The sequence below is a fragment of the Battus philenor genome, unplaced genomic scaffold, assembly GCF_028537555.1.
Source record: "Battus philenor isolate CCGP_79_NKW_IND1 unplaced genomic scaffold, ilBatPhil1.0.hap1 SCAF_20, whole genome shotgun sequence".
In the NCBI taxonomy this organism is placed as follows: domain Eukaryota; kingdom Metazoa; phylum Arthropoda; class Insecta; order Lepidoptera; family Papilionidae; genus Battus; species Battus philenor.
The window spans coordinates 10,126,574-10,145,595 of record NW_027181683.1 but is presented as its reverse complement, the minus strand read 5'-3'; the positions used below and the strand labels follow the sequence as shown (position 1 = coordinate 10,145,595).

Below are 19,022 nucleotides of genomic sequence, written 5' to 3'. Positions count from 1 at the left end.
GCTTTCAACAACGACTTTCAAATTGATGGAAGGCACTCGAAACGTCTGCAGTATCACAGGTCACGTGATTAAACTCTACGCTTAATGGGACAGGAAAGTAGAACGGTTTTTTTTTTAATCAACCGGTGCACGGCGGCCCGGCAAGCAGTCGGCTGTCTGCAATAAAAAGCTTTTTGAAACTTACACAATAAGTGAAGCATTTTGTGTGCAGACTGGTACGCATTACAGAAAAAGCATAAATGAAAAATAAAGGTTTTGTTATGGAAATATTACAATTTAAATATTTATTATACAAAATATTACAAAAGATATTATTATATTCCTTGGAACGTTACATATTTTATCATTTATATTTATTTACCTACTATACCAGTGATGTTGCGCAATAGGAATAATAAAACAGAAAAATAGTGCTTCTAGGCAAGCGTTACACATAGGTACGTTTTTTTTGTTCACTTAAATTCTAATCATATTACTAGTTGTAACCATAAAAAACATAGTTTAGAATATGGATATCTATAATTATTTCCTTGTCTGATATGTGTTGAAAAAACCCATATTATGATATAAAAATTGCAATAAATCGGAAAGAAACAGCAAGTATAAAATTCTCTGCGTCCAAAACCATTTAGTTTCGTAAAATTATTAAATTATACATTTCATAGTCTTCATACGAGTCAATATATGGATATGTATAGCATCGTGAGCACGTATAAGGATGCTTGAACAGTTTTTGGGTTGACAAATTCGGAATTGTTAAACTCAATGTACACTATATAGTTGAATGTTTATTTAATTCAGTTCAGATGTAGGAAATAACTTTTGGAATATCGAAAATTTTCTAAATGAAAATTTATGTACATTCATCTAGAGGTTTAATTCTTAATAATTCAATGGTCAACGTGCAAATAACTACTTGTTTGCATGTTGTCTGTTATGGAATAAAATTTTAATCAGCTAAAAAAAATTAAACAGTGACTTGCGCTTTCTTTCAATTACAGAATTCGGTTCAGGTGCTGATAATTTCTAAAAAATAATTATCTTCACACAATTTCGTAATCTATGAACTTTATTGAGAATCCGCAAGTGAAATCGCAAAATATCTGTTAAATTATATTAGATTATAGAGCCGCCTCCATAATTTCCTAGTCCAAAGACAACTGGAGACAAAAAAGTATTCTAAGTAAGAAAAGGACTAATATTTAGCCACTTCCGCACATGCAGTGGTAGTCGTGCAACGAAGTGCACCGCCCGCCAGCCCGCTGATAAATGCGTATGCGGCAAACAATGCGAATCACACAACCGCCACCACCAAATTACTCAACACGTGTTTCACCCCTCCACGGGGCATCTTCAGGAGTTATGTTACACCGATTAGTGCCTTGGACTCTGTGTTTGGCACTAATCGGTGTAACATAACTCCTGAAGATGCCCCGTGGAGGGGTGAAACACGTGTTGAGTGATTTAACGGTGGTTAAATATTGGTCCTTTTCTTACTTCGGATGGACTTCCGCGAGGTAACGCCTGACTCCATTAAATAAAAAAGTATTCGTTTATTCGTAGTCCGATTATAATTCAAGTAGTAAATTGTACAACATTAAAGATTAACCAATAACAATATTTATCTTTACAGTGCTATGGGAGGAGCAGGAGGCGCCGGAGTACGACATCGATTCAGAGGACGAGAGGTGGCTGAAGCAGCAGAGACACCCCGAGCTCACAGGTATACATCGATTTCACATGTAATGTGCGTCCGTGTGGTCAGCGATCGTAATAATTGTCAGTTTTATTGAATTTTATAAGCTTTTCAATTCGTTTCGCCATTATATATGTACTTACTTGTAATAGAAGTACGTTGTATTCGCTAACAGAGCCAAAATTTATGATAGAAGATAAAATACTTCTATTGCGAATATATTATTATTCGCTGAACACAGTTATTGTCAGAAAATGCATAACTTCTCCTTGGATAGGGGCAACATGAATTAGCAGAATTTAAAATTTGAAATTAGAATTAAAATAAGCGAACTATAACAGCCCTTCGAGGTTAAAAGCATCGACAATTAATAGAAACCAGAGAGTGGTAACGTGGTAAGGATGCATTCGCATGCTTATGTGTTGATTGTTCCTGTTTACGTAATAACTTTCTTTATTTTGGCCATATTCTTATTTAAACAGTAATTTGTCGCGTTCTGTTGTTTATTTCTCTAAAATTTGAGGCATATTTAAAGATTAAATTCACAAAGGTTAACAAAAACACTAATTAATTAAAAAATAATCAAAATAAAAAAATCATTGATATTTATCGAAACATCATTAAATAGTTAAATATTTTTACAGGTGAAATTATCTTAAATATTTCACATGTGACGTAATTTAACGATTAAACAATTTTTGCGCCTTAACATCTGACATGGAAAATTTTTAGACTGGCGACTGTTAAAAGATTTCATCGCATGAATAGAAGACAATTTGTTGTACAGAACTAAAGTTCGAGCAAATGATGGACAAGCTGGAGCGCAGCTCTGGTCAGACGGTGGTGACGTTGAACGAGGCCAAGCTGCTGTTGGAGCGGCAGGACGACCTCGTCATCGCCGTCTACGACTACTGGCTCAACAAGCGCCTCAACACGGTGGGCCATCGCATTCCACTCCCTCCACCATCAGTACCGTCCCTAACGCTCGCCGCGTTGCAAACGTTGCCAGTCAACCAACTTTGTAACCCTACAAATGAACTGCACTAAGAAGTTTCTCTAATAATCTTATTCGTTACATCTATTCGCAGTCTTCTAGATAATCGAGGTATTTCCAAGCATCATCATCACTGTTGACTGTTAAATGAACTCGATTTCAACGATTCGTACTATTAAAATGAGTGCCAGGAAAATTTAGATGTACATAACAGCACCTGATCCGATTGGGTACCACATTAGCTGACAAGGAACTAACTTTCCAAAAAGGTACACGAGGTAGTGAGGGATACGGCGCAGGGAGGAGTATAAAGGCGGTCTACAAGACTACACATTCGATTTTATGTCCACTCTAGTAATTTGACCTTTCACTTATTTGAGGATTTAAAAAAAAATAAGTTCTAATTTTGTGTTATTATTGCAATTTTTCAGCAACATCCTCTAGTCCTGTCAGTGAAAACTGAGCATCGGCCAGGGCAATCGTCGAACAATCCATACCTAGCTTTCAGAAGAAGAACAGAGAAGATGCAAACTAGAAAGAATAGGTGAGGGGATAAATAAAGCTAATATATATATATGAGAAGCACAGGACATAATAAAATAAAAAGATATTTAAAATCCAAAACATTAAACAATGTATTCAATTTTATTTTAGACGTTAACCTTGGAATTATTTTGATTGTTGATCTCTCTGGCAGACTGATCACTCACTCACTAGTTTCATATTGAGTATTGTGGCCATCTAGGATCAGTTTCGCCGCCCTGACCTCGGGCCTACCTGGACCTACCTTGGGCCTCGAATAATACTTCCTCATTATTTAAGCTGCAGAACGTCCACTTCTGGACATAAGCTTCTTCCATAGATTTCGAATAAGATCGGTTGGAGATAGCTTGTTCTTAGCATCTTCTGAGGACCTTTAAAAGGTTGTCTATCTACCTTGTGGGTTGACCTGCAACCCTGCGCTTGCTGGTCCGTGGTCTTCACCCCTTTGGGCCCAGCGACCTCCTGGTCTGCCCACTACCACTTGAACTTGTCAATCCGCTGCCGCGGTTGCTTACGTTCATGTACGGATCTCTTCATTAATAATTTTATATAGCAGAGGAATTCCTTGCATGAGGTCGAAGTTTTTACACATTGTTTAATTTATTAGCTCGCGGATTTCGGATCCGCGAGCCCTGAGTCCGAAGAACCCGTAAAAAGAAAAGCGGCTAACAGCGCCCAACACCAATCGATTATAGAGGCCGAAGTGAGATATTAAGTCATCGCTGGTAACCCACATAGAGCATCATCATCAAGCACTGCGGGATATTGCGCAAAATACTGATTTCTACGATTCAATTGTATAGTTTAACATGATTCATGTGTTAACATTACGGTTATCATTTGCACACGCAGGAAGAACGACGAGAGCTCATACGAGAAGATGCTGAAGCTGCGGCGCGAACTGGCTCGCGCTCTGACGCTGCTGGAGCTGGTCGCGCGGCGCGAGCGTGCTAAGCGCGACCTGCTGCGCCTCACCGCGCTGCTCGCCGAGCGCCGGTACGCCGCTGGGGACTTCTCCGCGCAGCTGCCCGAGCCCGCCAGGTACAAAGTCATGATACTATATCAAGTTTCTCAAAGTGGTCCTGATCCACCATAAAGGCTCCACGGGAGACTTGACAAGAACGGTCCCCTGGTTGCCCAAGCTCAATTTAGATGAAGCTATAAGGGTCAAGTTATAATAGAAAAACAACAAAAAAACAGCGTCATGCGAGATTCGGGAGTATAGAAAATATAAGTTATTTGAATTTATCACGATGGCGTATATACACCATTACCATACAGTTGGATTGATACATGCTTTGTGTCAAGAATGAAATAAATTCTTGACACAAAGCATGTACAGTTCGTATTTGCGTCATTGCCGTTTTAAATTCTCAGGTGCCCACGGGAGATACAAAGAGGGTCTTCTACGTAGACGTGACAAAAAATCGTAAACGTCCACTAAAATTTATCTGCTTTCGAAAGTGAAGAAACAAAATGTTGGTCCTCAGCGCCCTGTCCCCTCGCACCTGCGGAATCTGCAAATGCCATTTAGTTAGCAGTGTAAGAAAAAAAATCGACTGTGAAAAACTAAAACGCTGATTTTTACCCATTAATGTAGTCAAATAATATTTTAAGCTCAGCAAATGTTACTTGTTGCATATTAAAAGCAACATGGCGATAGTGAATGCTGGCATTGAGTATACAGCAATAGCATTTGTTAAAAAAAGGTTTTTTGGTCCTTACGTTGCACATGTTAGGATACCACTAGCAGGTCTCGGCTTAAATAAAAATTAAAAGCAAAAGTTTCAAATCTCCACTAGACTAAGTTAGCGTAAGTTTGTTGAAAACTAAATAACGAGAAGCCTTTATAAAGTTGGAACAGCACAACCTTATTTATAACTGCGATGCAGTTTCTTACTTCAATCCACGAACTAACGGAAGCCGTTTATTTTCCCCGCACCGGCTCTTATACTGTTTTTCAAGTTTAAGTGCATTTCACAACTTTAGTCCTACTCAACTCTTACGCCTCTTTGTCCGTTATTATTCCTGTTCTTACAGTATATACTATTTTATTTATACTGCACTTTTATCGGCATTTGATTTTTAAATTCAATATATCCATCCAAATGGTTGGTTGCCTTTGAAATATGGTCTATATAAACCACCTTTGCATGATAGATACCGAGCAAATTTAGCATGATGTTTCTAATCAATAAAGTAAGTGATATAGGTACAAAATTCACGAAGTAATTCGAAGAAATTCGGTGGTGGCTTATTATTTATAATGTTAAAATAATGAATTCGGTCTATTAAACAGTGGTTGTAAATGCCTACTTGAACAAAGATGTTTTATATTTGCCCGCAGGCAATACGGCACAATGCCGATAACCACAATATGTTTTCGGCGAGAGCCCTACGCCGTACAGCACTACCCGCCCAGAGCGCCGCCCACTCCCGTCGACCAGCCAAGACAGGTGAGTCTGCGAGTATATCCATATTTACAACTGTATAAGTAATGTATTTCTAAATTGACCATCTCTAGAAGGTAACTTTGATTAAACTGGAAATTTCATCAACACTGTATTGGTCCAATAAAAAAAGTCTATGTAGATTTATTCATCATATATCGTGGGTTATTTCATAAAATCTAGTCTGGGTAATTTTTACCATCCCGTGTCAAAGTTTGAACATGTGCAATTTTTATCAATGCCCCCTGTATCCACACATTTACGAGTATAATTTCTTGACCACGCGCCAAAAGAAATATTCCTTCCAAACTTTAAAGTCTCCAAGTCTAAGCTTTAATAATTTCGTATGTCTTTTGTATTGTACATATCTCAAAAAAATGAAAAACCAAGTATACGATCATCATAAAAATATGTACCGTGTATTTTAATGAAGATTCACTGATTGATACGTTTTATATTCCGAAAATACCTCTTGACTATATTTAGCTTATTAAAACTTTTAATATCCTATGCAATTGAGAACATTCAGATTATTCTCGATTTTGCAAGATCTGCAAATGCTGTTTAGGCAGCAATAAAATTCCGGTGCTAAAAATTCATCGATAAATAGTATATTTAATTCATAAAAAAATAGTGTCGGGCTTCGCGTACTGTAGGCAATAATCCCCCCTGAACTTTCAATTATTTCTAGATTCGATTATTGTTAAGACTTATCAATTAGGAATTCCATGTATGTGGTATTATGCCCGTTATTGGTTGCCTTACAGCGAGAGAAGCGTCCATACAAGAGACGAAAACACAGGCACCACGCCGCCGGCTCCGTGCAGGGGCTGCGAGGTGAGTGCACATGCAGACCGACACACATACATATTGCGTTCACATTGTTATATCCCGCTTACAAAGAATTCACTACTCTTACTTCAGTGTGCTCACCGCTTTATATCTCGAGAATCCCATGAAGTGTGGTTAATATCGGTCCGTAAATATCATTTTTCAAAATTACAAATTATTTTTCCAATTCAATTCAAACTTTAAACATAAATGTTCTTTTACTAAAGTAGGTCTTGCAATAAAAACATGTGTCGAAAAATAATTGAACTTTCCGTAATTTTCTTATTTGCCTTTCTCAATGTTTTTTCCGCGTTTTTTAAAAAACTTCGATTTTTCATAACCGCCAAATCGGTAATAATTTAGCATAATACTTCTTCATCTCACACGGGAATATTTATTCAAATCATAACCTTGTTAATAAATTATAATAAACCGTTTTAAAAGGTACATAGATGAAATAATAGAGTCATGGTATTGTTACAATAATTAGGCTTTAGAAATGGAGAGTAAACCTTTTCACTTGTTGCTTGAGAAATATTTGTTACAAATTTTGTTTTTCAGATTCAGGTGTGTGCTCATCGTCAGACGAGGAAGCGAGCGCGGCTGTACCCAGTGGGACGACCACGCGAGCAGAAGCTATCGACGATGGGCCTTTCGCCTTTCGTCGCAAGCCTGGCTGTTACTATGAGATGGTAAGAAGACACGACGGTCATTTTAAAAAAGTTTTATATTCGTTTCACATCATCTAAAAATTAAAAAAAATATTTTTCTTGCAGCCTACATCAACTCTTTGCGGTGACCCTGTGGAACCTAGTAGTCCATCAAAAGAAGATCTCTTCGAACATGAAATTGACGAGAGGCACAGGTAAACATTCTCTAAAATAACAAAGTCGGTAATGCATAACTAAATAAGAAAGTAATTTACAATGTTTACTACTTTTAACAGTGTGTTTTAAAAATAGATATTTTGTACAAAAAACCGCAAGTGCATGCGGTGTCTTACGATAAAAGGCTACATAATTTGTTTGAATTTTAACGCCACAGTGCGTACACCTTTATCCTGCAGTTATACAGATGACTGCATTCTCGATGCGAAAGAAAATACACCGTTTTTACATTTTTGTAAATCCTTAGTTCCCAAAGTGGTCCACGTGAACCCCTGTAAATTCGCGGGATACTCGACAGGTGTCTGGGTAAGCGTGAAAAAAGAGTGTTAACATTTTGTAAGCCGGTAGATCCAAGGAAATTAATTTGCTTTCGATAGTGAAGAACCAAAATGTTGATTCCACCTATTAGAGTAACAGAGCAAATAATATTTTAAGGAGCTCAGCAATTGTTTCTTATAATACTTGCATATTCAATATAACGTGCCGAGACTAGCAACGCGGCGCCGCTGTCCGCAAAGCTTTTATGGTAGAAATAGGGGTCCACTAGAACCTTCTAAATTCTGAAAATGAAACTATGAAAAAAGAAGTGTGAGAAGGTCTGTTTTAAATGATGTGACGGTCCTTAGGTTCACGCTGACATCCCTGAACGAGCCGTACCGGCGCTGCGTGGGCTTCGCGCGGCGAAGGCTGGGCCGCGGCGGGCGCGTGCTCCTGGATCGCGTGGCCACGCCGCTCGACGACCTGTGGCCGCGCCTGCCCTTCACCTTCCCCACCTCCAGCGACCAGCCCCAGCACCAGCAGGAGGTCACTTACACTCTCACACACTTTTTATCTTTCAATAATTTTGTTACACGTGTACTAAAAATCACGGCCGCGGGAAGTCGGTGTTAGACTTGGTGGCCTGCGGTGTTTGAATTTCTTTAAAGTTACGATTTGTTTTATTGCTTCGTGAAGCTAAAAGTAAAACAACCCCCCGTGTAAACGTGCAACACGTACCCTTGGGTCCAAAGATTCTTGAGTGGCGATTAAGAGCCAGTAGACGCTGCGTAGTACGTCGGCCCAAAGTGGAAAGACGATCTTGTTAAGGTCACGACATAGTCAAAGTCGCCGGACGTCGACGCAGGCAGCGCAAGCGCGATCACCCTGCGGATCTTTGTTAGACGCCTATGCTGTGCAGTAGGGGTCTATCGGCTATCATGACTATGATGATGATGCTAAAGTTGCAGAATAAAATTTCATTATACTTCATTCACTAAGAAATTAGTTCAATAAATTTAGGACAAGTTTTTGGAGCTTTTATTCGGCGCCTGTGCCTGTTGTTGTGGCCGTTAGTTAATTGAAAAAATCTGGGAAATCTTAAAACTGGCGATTTTGGACACCGCGTTAATACGTGCCTTTACTTTGAAACTTGTTTTGTTACCCTCTATAGATCTTTTTATATTGGTTAGATAGTTTTGTATTGGCAGCCTAATAGCTAAGGAACATGAGTATGATCATAGATCGCGAATGCTGTTAACAGTAAAGCATGAATTGTATCTTATATATAATAACATCTCCATTGGCTCGCAAATGCAATAGTGAAACATTATAACATTGACTTACCATCAGTCCACAAATCCGTGACAGTGTTAATATCACTTTTTGTTTTACTGAATATAGCATAAATATTTTATATTGCAGACGGAGTTGGAAGAAAAAACGTATCGAATCCCAAAAGAGATCACACGAGATTATCATACGTCTGGCAAATATCCGTGGCGGCATGCCTTCCGGAGGCACCTTGCCCGCAATCCGGACCTTTGGACCGTTGACGTCAAACCAGAAGTTGATGTCAAACCCGAGGTCGGCACCGGCGCTGACGTCAAACAGGAGCCGATGGATGTTGATGGACAATTACCGGACCTTACGTTACCTCAAGATGTTAAAAGTGATATTAGTGTTAGTGCAAGTACTATTGACAGTGCGGTTAGGGAGAATTTGCAACGCGTCATGAGAAAGCGCTCGTGGAGTGGATGCAGCGATAGCAGTTACGACTCCGATACGAGTCTTCAGCCCGTGGAGAGGGAGTTTGAACAGTTCATTAGTGAGGTCAATAAAAAATGGTAAGTCAATTTCTACTGATTACTAAAAGGGATTAGACAAATGGCATTCTAACTTTAACCTTCCTGCGTTTCAGGTTACATTTTCGACCGAAAACTCCGCCTCTCTCTCCTCCTCATGAATCAAAACCATCTGAGGATCAATTTCCCATCGCTCTAGACACACCATTCTCTGTAGAATTGAGGCTCGCGGAGGAGCCGCCTTCGGGAGTTCTTGATTCGTTCACAACCTCTGAATTTACTTTGGGGGATTTGATCACAGAGCCATTAAATCCAGATGTAAATAACAGTGGAAGCAGTCTTGACATAAGTGGGGAGGACCTTCTGGGAGAAAACTTTACAGGTCTTACTGAAGCACAAGTAGAGAGCATCCTGTCTGAAACGGATTTGAAAGCGTTGGAAGACGTCGACTTAACTAAGGATGACAAAAAGATTGCTCTAACTGATGATCTACTCGAAGAACTGGTGAAAGACGTCGAAAAAGATCCTTTTTTATTGCAAGGCCAGAGTTTGGATGGGCGTGCCGGCTCTGGCCCGAGGCGGAAGAGAACAGAGGAAAAATTCGGTTCAAGCGTCGTGCGTTTATCGGCCGATAAGGAACCGATATACGTGGACAAGCCAGAATTACCCTCGCCACAAACATCGCCGCCAGCGGAAACGCCCAAAGAAGTCAAAGTACCGGTGCAGCCGGTGCCGACTTCCAAAATCATCGTCGAGGAGGTCAACGAAGTTCCTCACATCAAGGTTGATAGAAAAAAAAGAGAAGATACTATTGAAGAGATTCAGCTCGCGTCTGGGGTGCAGTTAAAGACGGTTCAAACGAAACATTCGCCGCTCAAGAAACACATCATCACGTCAGCCGCACACAGGAGGAGCAGCGACGTGGTGGTCACTTCACAGGACTCCAATCAGCCGCAAATTGTCACCGTTGCTGTGTCAGATAGCTTGAAGGTATATTTTAGCCTTCATTTTATTCATGTCCTTGAAAGGGTTTTTGTGGTAGAACGCTAAAACTTTTTCAGCCTTTTTTAACTACAACGAGTTTGGACCTTACACATAGATACTATTTACAAGCAACTTTCTGTTGGTTATGGATCAGTTAATTTTCTAATTCCTACACTTGCCTGTAATTTATGAAAGAATATTGGCAAAAGTTTCCAGTGTGAAATTTCATTATTTGGTATTCATACATTGTAACGTCGACATTAATTTAATTATAATAACAGGTGCGCTTGGCGAGCCAGGCGGGAGCAGTCAGCGGGGCAGCCGGTGGCGGTGCAGTAGTGGGACTCATTCAGAACGGGCCCTTCGCCGCTCTCGCGCTCCCCGTCACGCAGCGGGACGTCGGTGAGCGCTCACGCCTTACGAACCGCGAAACACACGCACACCGACACAGGCTAATGCATACGCGCACACGTACTCACACTCACATACGCACCATTAACTAATGTCACTGAACGTTATCTATATCTCGGTTTTTTTGCGTAACAGAATACAGTAAAGATTCATCATTGTTCGTCGGCCGACTGGTCGTTAAAGTGATGTTCATCTTGCCGAACCGTCGGTCAGTGTGGATTCACTGCCTTCTTAACGTGAATTGGCTTATCATTGTTCCATTTTGTTTTGTAATAAACAGTTTTTGAAAAATATTAATATTGCTATTGAAAATAGCGTTTTTTATTATGAATTTTTGAAATAACTTATTTTCTCTTGTTTACTGACATAAAAATATAATATTAGTGAATTAAGTAAAATAAATTATTTATTGATATTCAACATTTTTTTTCAGTGGCAGCAAGTGTGGGTAACGCGGGGACAACGAGTAACGTCGTTAATATGGCGACTGTCACCAGCATGGGTAACATAGGCAGCGTTAGCAACGTAGGCAGTGTGGGGTCCGTGGGCAGCATAGGGTCAGTGGGCAGCGTCTCTAGTACTACGACGACGAGACGAGTCACTGCTCCGTTGGTCCAGCTGGCTCCGGCCGCCTTGGGCCACAAGCCGCTGCAGCTCCACCCTCCTCCGGCGGTTGTGGTCGCGCCACATGTGCACCACGTGCCCTCGAGCAAACTGAAAGTTCTCCACGCGCATCCTCTCACTCACACACAAAGAGCCCAGTTACTACAGAACCGGTCGCTCGCCCAATTGCCCACGGTTGTCTCCCTAGCGGCTCTCGGAGATGGAAAACCAATATTGAAGGCTGCGCCCGGCTCCGTGGCTCAATTCTTTGAAATAAAAAGCGGCCAACTAGGCAAGGGTCCGCATTTAGTGAACGTCGTGAGACAGCCACCGCCTGGAAAGACAACTGTCGCTAGACTGGACATCAACGATGCTCGAAAACGGCAAGTTGTTCTCGACGGCGCGCTCAAAGGAAACGTGGCGGCGGCGACACGCCCGAACCGGGTCAGCGTGAGTCTGGACGGACGGCATATAGTCCGCGCGGGGGTGCCGCCAGCCTTGCGCGCGGCCAACGTCCGACATCAGATACAATTGAAAAATCGCACTGTGCAAGTGGCAGCGCCGTTAGCCAGGACGTCCTCAGAACCCTCCACCTCAATAACGATAGCGGCTCCCTCGAAGACTTCCATACCCAGCTCTGTGGTCGCCAACCTACTGCAGAAGAACGTGCAGCTGCCGAAGAGCGGACAAAAGATCGCGATTTCGGGGCCGGGTGGGCTGGCGGGCAACGTGCAGGCCATCGCGTTCTCTACGGCGCAGCTGAAGGCGCGCCAGGCGAGGCTCATCGCGCAGCCGCGCCCAACTCCCGTTGCGTGAGTATTGTTTCGTTCTATTTTTAATGTTGGGAACACCTGCCTTCGCAGACTCTCCAGTTTACCACCATCACCACCGCGTAAAAACGTAATGATTTACTGAACTAATAAACCTTTAAATCACTATGTGAAAGAGTTAAGGTGTTATGTTTTATTGTATTACGGGGAAGTACATTTTTATTATCAAGTCTAAAAAGTAATAAAAAAAATGCTTGCACGTCCATGTCCTTTATGATATTATTAATAACAATATTTTTCCAAGTTTACAATAATTAACTTTAATGGACCTTTGATTTTAAAAAAAGGTTTTTGTTTTTTAATTACTAAATAATGAAATTATGTTCTTTTGCAGTGAAATCGTAGAAGCGGCGAGCGCGCCGGTGGCACCGCCGGCCGGGGCCGCGGATGGTGGGTTGGTGGGCAGCGGCGACACGGACGACGCACCCGCCAACGGGGCGGTGCGGCGCCGCGCCGGCGACAGCCTGCCCATGGAGGTCACGTGACACCCGCCCGAGCGCGGAGCCCGGCCGCCGGAGCCCCCCCAGCCCACCGAGCCCACCGTGCCGCGCGCACGCCCGCACGACGCCAAGCCCGTACTCGTCTTCTAGCGAAGCTCCAGCCCGCCGGCACGCGGCCCCGCTCCCGCCGCGCAGCCGCCGCCTTAGACCGCCGCCCTGCAAAGCCGCACTCGTAGTCTGTTCATTAATTAGTGGAGTACTAGCTTATACCGAGGTTTCTCTCCCGCTCCAGTGGGATTGTTTCGCTCTTATCCGCCTCCCAAAACTAAAGAACCTGTGCGTGTTTGGCTTTTTTCAATTCATCTCATAGACTTCACGCTGCTAATGTTCCTGTAGCCCCATGGCACACTGAACCTTTAAAATAATGCATCATTAACGGACACCCTGAACCCCGTTGGTCGCTAGCTGTTTGAATATCCATAACTGTTATCGACTATCCCTATAGACGCCACATGTCTAATCCACCCACTTGTAACCATAACTTGTTCTTCCTAATTCCCTGTAAGACTAATCTAAATCCATGAATAACCCGTAGCCCTGTGCCAACCGCTAGCTCTCCACTAGGCTGTTTATACATATTTTTTTTTAAGAAACGTGTGATATTAAAGAAGTAACGATGCCTACGTTTAATGTATTAGTTGATATGCTCTGTCTAGTTAATTTACGTTCTGCGGAATGGCGGTGAGGCGGGGGGCGGGAAGCGAAATAAATAAATGGACGATTATAATTAGTTTTTCTTTTTATTTTAGTTATTTTTCTTTTTCATGGACTTACACCGCACGTTGTGAGACGGGACAATGTGAGACGGGCGAGAAGCCCTTACCTAATATACAATTTGAAATGTATTATAACAAATATATAATCATAACTTAATACCAAATATAATTCCATTGCTTCGGCTCTTCTGGTATCCGTGTATAATATGTTTATAGCGACTTCGTTAAGGAGAAACAAGGAATAATTTTAAGTCATTATTTAATTGTCTAGGTATTTATTTTGCTAGAAACTCTTACATCGAATTGTGGGATAAGACGGTTAGTACTCACGATGATCATTCCCTTGCGTTTGTGCCATTGTCTGGTTGTAGCCGCCACCTTTCGTGCTCTTACAACAAAGTAATTTCTTAAATAAAGTACATATTTTTCTATATAATATGAAAGCTTCTTCCAATTTGTCGATAAAGGATTTTAAAAACATGTACTCATACATTGTTTAGATTGCGTTTTTAATTCCTACGCTGCTACAACCACTCAACTGTACAAACCATGCCCTTATATAGTTTGTATATACATGAGCAGAGGGCGTTAGGTAAAAATTCTATGATGAATTTATTAACGCGATAAACGTTATCAATGTTGCCAAGACAAATTATTTTTCCGAGTGTCGTAACAAAATTACTGACCGTCAAATTGTTGATTGATATTGCTCATACAAAATTTACTTGACGATGATATTTATGATGGTCATTGCCACTACAGGTTTTAATTTTTGATTGTAGTACATATTTTTTATGTACGTTTTCTAACAGGGGTTTTTGTTTTAACAGTTAATTATTCTGAAGTTGGAGTGACCGTTCATAAAGTCATTGATTAACGTTGAAAATACCTTTTTTTCATATTCAAAAAAGATAAGTCGACTATGGCGATATAATTGTCTTATATGTACCCCATTTGATTATATAGACTATATAAAGTGTACCGCGTTGTGGCTATGTTGTAAAACACATTGCGGATTGAGTTGATTGTGTATGTAGTCGCAGACAGTCCTTCAAGTGTTGAATAAAATCATGCTTCAGCATTGTAACTTACTGTTAAATGAATACGGTCCATTTTAGTATAAAGCAAGCTTCATTGAAAGTAAATTAAGTGGCTGTGACATAGGTATACATACGAAAACAATTTAGCAAATGCCAGCGTCTTATATCAAGGAATGTTTGAAAATCTCTAAAAATATTATAAAATATCGGTACATACTAGATGTACTCCTAGGACAATATTTATGCGAAGAGTAATTTAATTTACAAATAATGCAAGTTGCAATATGGTCTGAAATCGATTTAAAAATCTTTTAAATGTTTCTATGTGCAAACAAGTTGTTTGATATGTCTGGCATCGCCTGCTCGGGTTTTACTTAGCAAACGCTCTAGTTTATTTTTACGTGAATTAAAACTAAATGGTATAGTTATTCACCAGCGAGTGTAAGTGTAATGGGTGTTCAATGTAAAAGGTGTTGTAATATAGATCGCATTACGTGTATTATATAGTTTTATGTGTATATTAATTGTTTACTTAATTAACTGGCCGGACCAGTGAGTGGATGAGGTTGTTTAATGGAGTGGAAATTGTCGCCTTGTCGATTGATGCCGGGTCTCCCGAAGGCCTAACTGCCTTGGCCCGGGGAAATTTATAGAAACTATACTAGCTCTGAAGTAGTTACGCAACTGATAGGCATTGACGACTACTTTTTATATTTGTAATTTTTAAAATATTATCCCCACACTAGAATCCATCTTCAGTGGAAGAAATACATGGTGGATTTAGGATACTCTTTGATGTCACTTAATTTTAATTAAACCAATCTTAATCAATTTATTTATTTGGTGTCATATTTCTGCAGACTTTCTAAATATGTAACTTTGAGAGTACGATCGAAAAGTCTTTTTAATATAAGTTAAACACGCCAGATGCAGAATATTTATTATATGCGAGAACATGTAAACAAATTAAAAACTAAAAAAATTAAAATATATTGCAGTGATTTAGGCACTAGTTTGATTCGCCTTTGCTACCAATTTGAACCGAGTGAAGTCAAATTGTTTTCTAATGATTTTATGAATTTAACTGTAGCAGAGTTGTTTAATAGCAATACCATGTATACAAGTTTCGCGCCGTTATTTCATCTGATATCCATTCCTAATTTGTAGTTTGGTTTTTAAAAATATTTGTAATAAAAATGCCACGAAATAATCAAAATAAAGCAAACTACTGTCCACGATTGTATTAGGCCCCTGTATCCAATCTGGGAATACGGTACATTAATTGAATATACGTGCACATAAACATTTGTTGATGAATGACTCGTGTGCGTAAACATTCTGAACGGCCGGCCAAGACGCGGTCAATGTATTGAAGCTGCGCGTCAGTGACGAGCGTAGCGGAAGGCGCTATCGGTGGAGCTTCGTTGTATTGTGACTAACTTTAGGAGCTTTCATTAGAAGGCGTAGTAAGTTTTAATCAAAATGGTATTTGCCTTTTCTCTCTAAATGTTCCCACAGTTAATGTTACTGATGAAGAAACTACAATTAACAATTAGTTAAGACTAAAGCTGTTATTGACTCGATTTCTTAAATGAATTAAAACTACGGTTATTACTGAAAGTTGTTGACAAGTGACACAGAAGTGAGATTACAGATGCTTGTGTATTTTTGGAAACTTTTTGTATAACGGTCGCTTGCCGCCGCTGTTGAGACACTTTTTATTTCACACTGTTCACGATAAATCACAGTAAAGTAATATTTCAAAGCAAGATATCACAGCCTTCATTATAAAAAATAATCAATTAACGAATATGTTTTGATCTAAAAAATTCTAAAAAACCGGTATATTGAACGGTTACAAAAAAAGATTACCTTTGATACATAAATGTAGTATAGAAATTAATGTGTCCATTAAAACTAGATATACGCGTAGGGAGACACAAGTAGAAAGTTGTAAAAAAAAATTTAATTTTATGTTTCAACTCGTCGGGTGACTGCTAAATTTACAAAATGTTAAAGTGTAGTTTCTTTTTCGGAGTTCCAACTTAAAATATATCCGTTCGATTCGTGTTAAAAAATGTCATAAAAATTGTAACAAAAAAATTTATCAAAAATATCATTATCTAATTTAATGTAACTAAGAATTGGGGTTAAATCTAGATATGCGTAACTTGTATCGAGTCGTGTTTACGCAAGTCCTGTTGTTCCAATGTTAAAAAAATTCAGCGAGCTCATTTTCATAACAGATCACAATCCCAATGATCTGCTAAGAAAAAGAACTCGCGACAAAAAAAATGTAACAGTTTTAACTATGTCTATACATATATAATTAGTAAGTATCATATACTGTACAAAAGGCTGCAAATTTGGGAAAAAATGTAAAAAAAATGGCCTCATTTTTGGGGCCGATAACCATACGCTTAGTAAAGTGGATAGGAAGATGTGTACCTCATAAGTTTCTGATTTCTAGTTTAGGCTGTCGCGGGTATTTTGAATGCTTTTCTTTAAAGAATTGCGATTTTTTTCCTCAGCTTTCTCTTTCGGGCTGCCAATGCAAGAGCATTCATACGTTGTACTTTGTTTTCTTGTAAATATTACTTTAATGTTTAGTTAGTTGAAAAGTTCACTCGTCGACGGCGACGACAGGTGACAACGCTTCGCTCGGGTACAAGCCGGGGAGGTATTCAAAACACCCGCCAATATTATAAAACAAATTGCTGTAAATTGTTTGTAAAAATAGTCACTTCAGAAATTCAGTGTAGTTTTGTTGATTATTTTTTTCAACCGGAAATTGCTGAATAAAGCGACGATTCTGTTTCATCTGTTTGTTTCATTACTCATTTCACCCAAATTAAATTAAATTTCAGTGAAGAAGCTGCTTTCGTACCGTTGATTATATGATGAATTTAAATAATTTTGTCGTATACATACTTCACGATTATTATATGATTATTTTGAAATTAAAGAGTTGCAACTTTTTTTATAATGCAGCTCTAAAAGCAAACATTTCAATTAATAATGTTATTCACTATAGAAAATTATTGGATTCTACCAGAATCTAAAATTAGATTACATGGTAAAAATAGGAAATACTTGAAGAACATTTTATTTAATACAAATTACATTAATGAAAATGATTGAAGTCTTGATTTGCTTCCAATTTTATTATTTAAATAAAATTAAAGTCTTTGTTGTCATTTGTTCATTAAGTATACTACTAACATAACAGAATAATACTGATTACGGTTTATTATAGTTAAAACCAAGCATTGATAAAATATATTCTGATACATTAGTTCACCTTTTCAACAGTTGGAATATGTGATGATGCAAAGTTAATTTTAAATGGATGTAAAAAACTATTTCAGGGAGCCTAGATCTTGGAAAATATGTTTATATTTGGTTCATTAGGAAAAAGACAGCAAATAATTTGAGTTTATCCAGTGAAGATTGATTTAATCTTCTATATTTATTCTTAAACAATTGTAACACAGGGCTCCAGAGCAAGAAATGTAAAAAATGGACAATTTGTCTACCCAAGTCAATGCACCTCTGGAAGCACAAATTCCACAGCTTATGGGTGTCATTTAAATACCATAGACATTATACATATTTTCATATAAATGCTAAAGGTGTTTGTAATTTTAGTGATTAAATTTAAGTACAGTTACATCCAGATAAAACAGGTAGTTTTAAATCACATCTCAAAATTACACCATTTGTATCTAACCTGATGTGCAAACATTGATTTTGGATATAATAGATTTATATGGTAGAAATAGACTAATATTAATACTAACAGACTAGTAATACTTATTTTTTAGTCATAGAATTGTTGTGGCTTACACAATGCTAGGTAAAAAATTAACTTCAAACTATTGAATTATTGGAACAATGTTGCAGCCCTGACATACATATTTACAAAATGTGACATATACTTGCAAATAGTCTTAAAAACTGTGTGATGTTTTTATTTGTTGGTGTAGCCCTTCATTACAGCTTCTCATAAATATAGGTAACAAAGTTTTCTATATTTACAACAGGACTTATTCCTATTTTTGAGAAACATTGAAATATAGTACTAATAGGACTTATTGTCCCTGGAAACTTAATATATTTGAAGACTGGACAACTAAGTTGAACAAGTTTTCAACCTAGTCAATGAAATAACTAGAAATAAATTTATATGCCGGAGATACTGATAGGTACAACAAAAACCTCTTTTGAAGCAGCATAGGTTAAATCATTTAAAATTTGTTTAAGTGGCGATAGGGTCAGTAAAAGTTATTGTCAATACATTGCAAAGAGGCCTCCTTTAACCTACTATGAGGTTTATTGGCCCTAAGTACAATATGCAGGCCCCTTTCCCTACAATATGATAGATCCAGTTCCACATGGAATGCTAAGTTACATCACCAAGATCCAGATTAAAGACATACCCTTTAACACTGGGTAATAAGAATTATTTCTTTTGGTG

At 38.9% G+C, this 19,022-nt stretch overlaps 1 protein-coding gene across 1 annotated transcript in view; it reads left to right on the top strand.

Annotated features, from left to right (window-relative positions):
* Positions 1-17,365, top strand: part of E(Pc) (Enhancer of Polycomb) — a 104,757-nt gene extending 87,392 nt beyond the window's left edge. The window contains exons 3-16 of the mRNA XM_068765600.1: positions 1,634-1,723; positions 2,484-2,632; positions 3,122-3,234; positions 4,086-4,274; positions 5,581-5,689; positions 6,451-6,520; positions 7,076-7,206; positions 7,291-7,379; positions 8,028-8,205; positions 9,082-9,503; positions 9,578-10,451; positions 10,727-10,847; positions 11,290-12,271; positions 12,624-17,365. Coding sequence (XP_068621701.1) covers positions 1,634-1,723; positions 2,484-2,632; positions 3,122-3,234; positions 4,086-4,274; positions 5,581-5,689; positions 6,451-6,520; positions 7,076-7,206; positions 7,291-7,379; positions 8,028-8,205; positions 9,082-9,503; positions 9,578-10,451; positions 10,727-10,847; positions 11,290-12,271; positions 12,624-12,774 — 3,668 coding nt within the window. The 3' untranslated portion in view covers positions 12,775-17,365. The remainder of the gene's footprint in view (positions 1-1,633; positions 1,724-2,483; positions 2,633-3,121; positions 3,235-4,085; positions 4,275-5,580; positions 5,690-6,450; positions 6,521-7,075; positions 7,207-7,290; positions 7,380-8,027; positions 8,206-9,081; positions 9,504-9,577; positions 10,452-10,726; positions 10,848-11,289; positions 12,272-12,623) is intronic.
* The last annotated feature ends 1,657 nt before the right edge of the window (positions 17,366-19,022 follow it).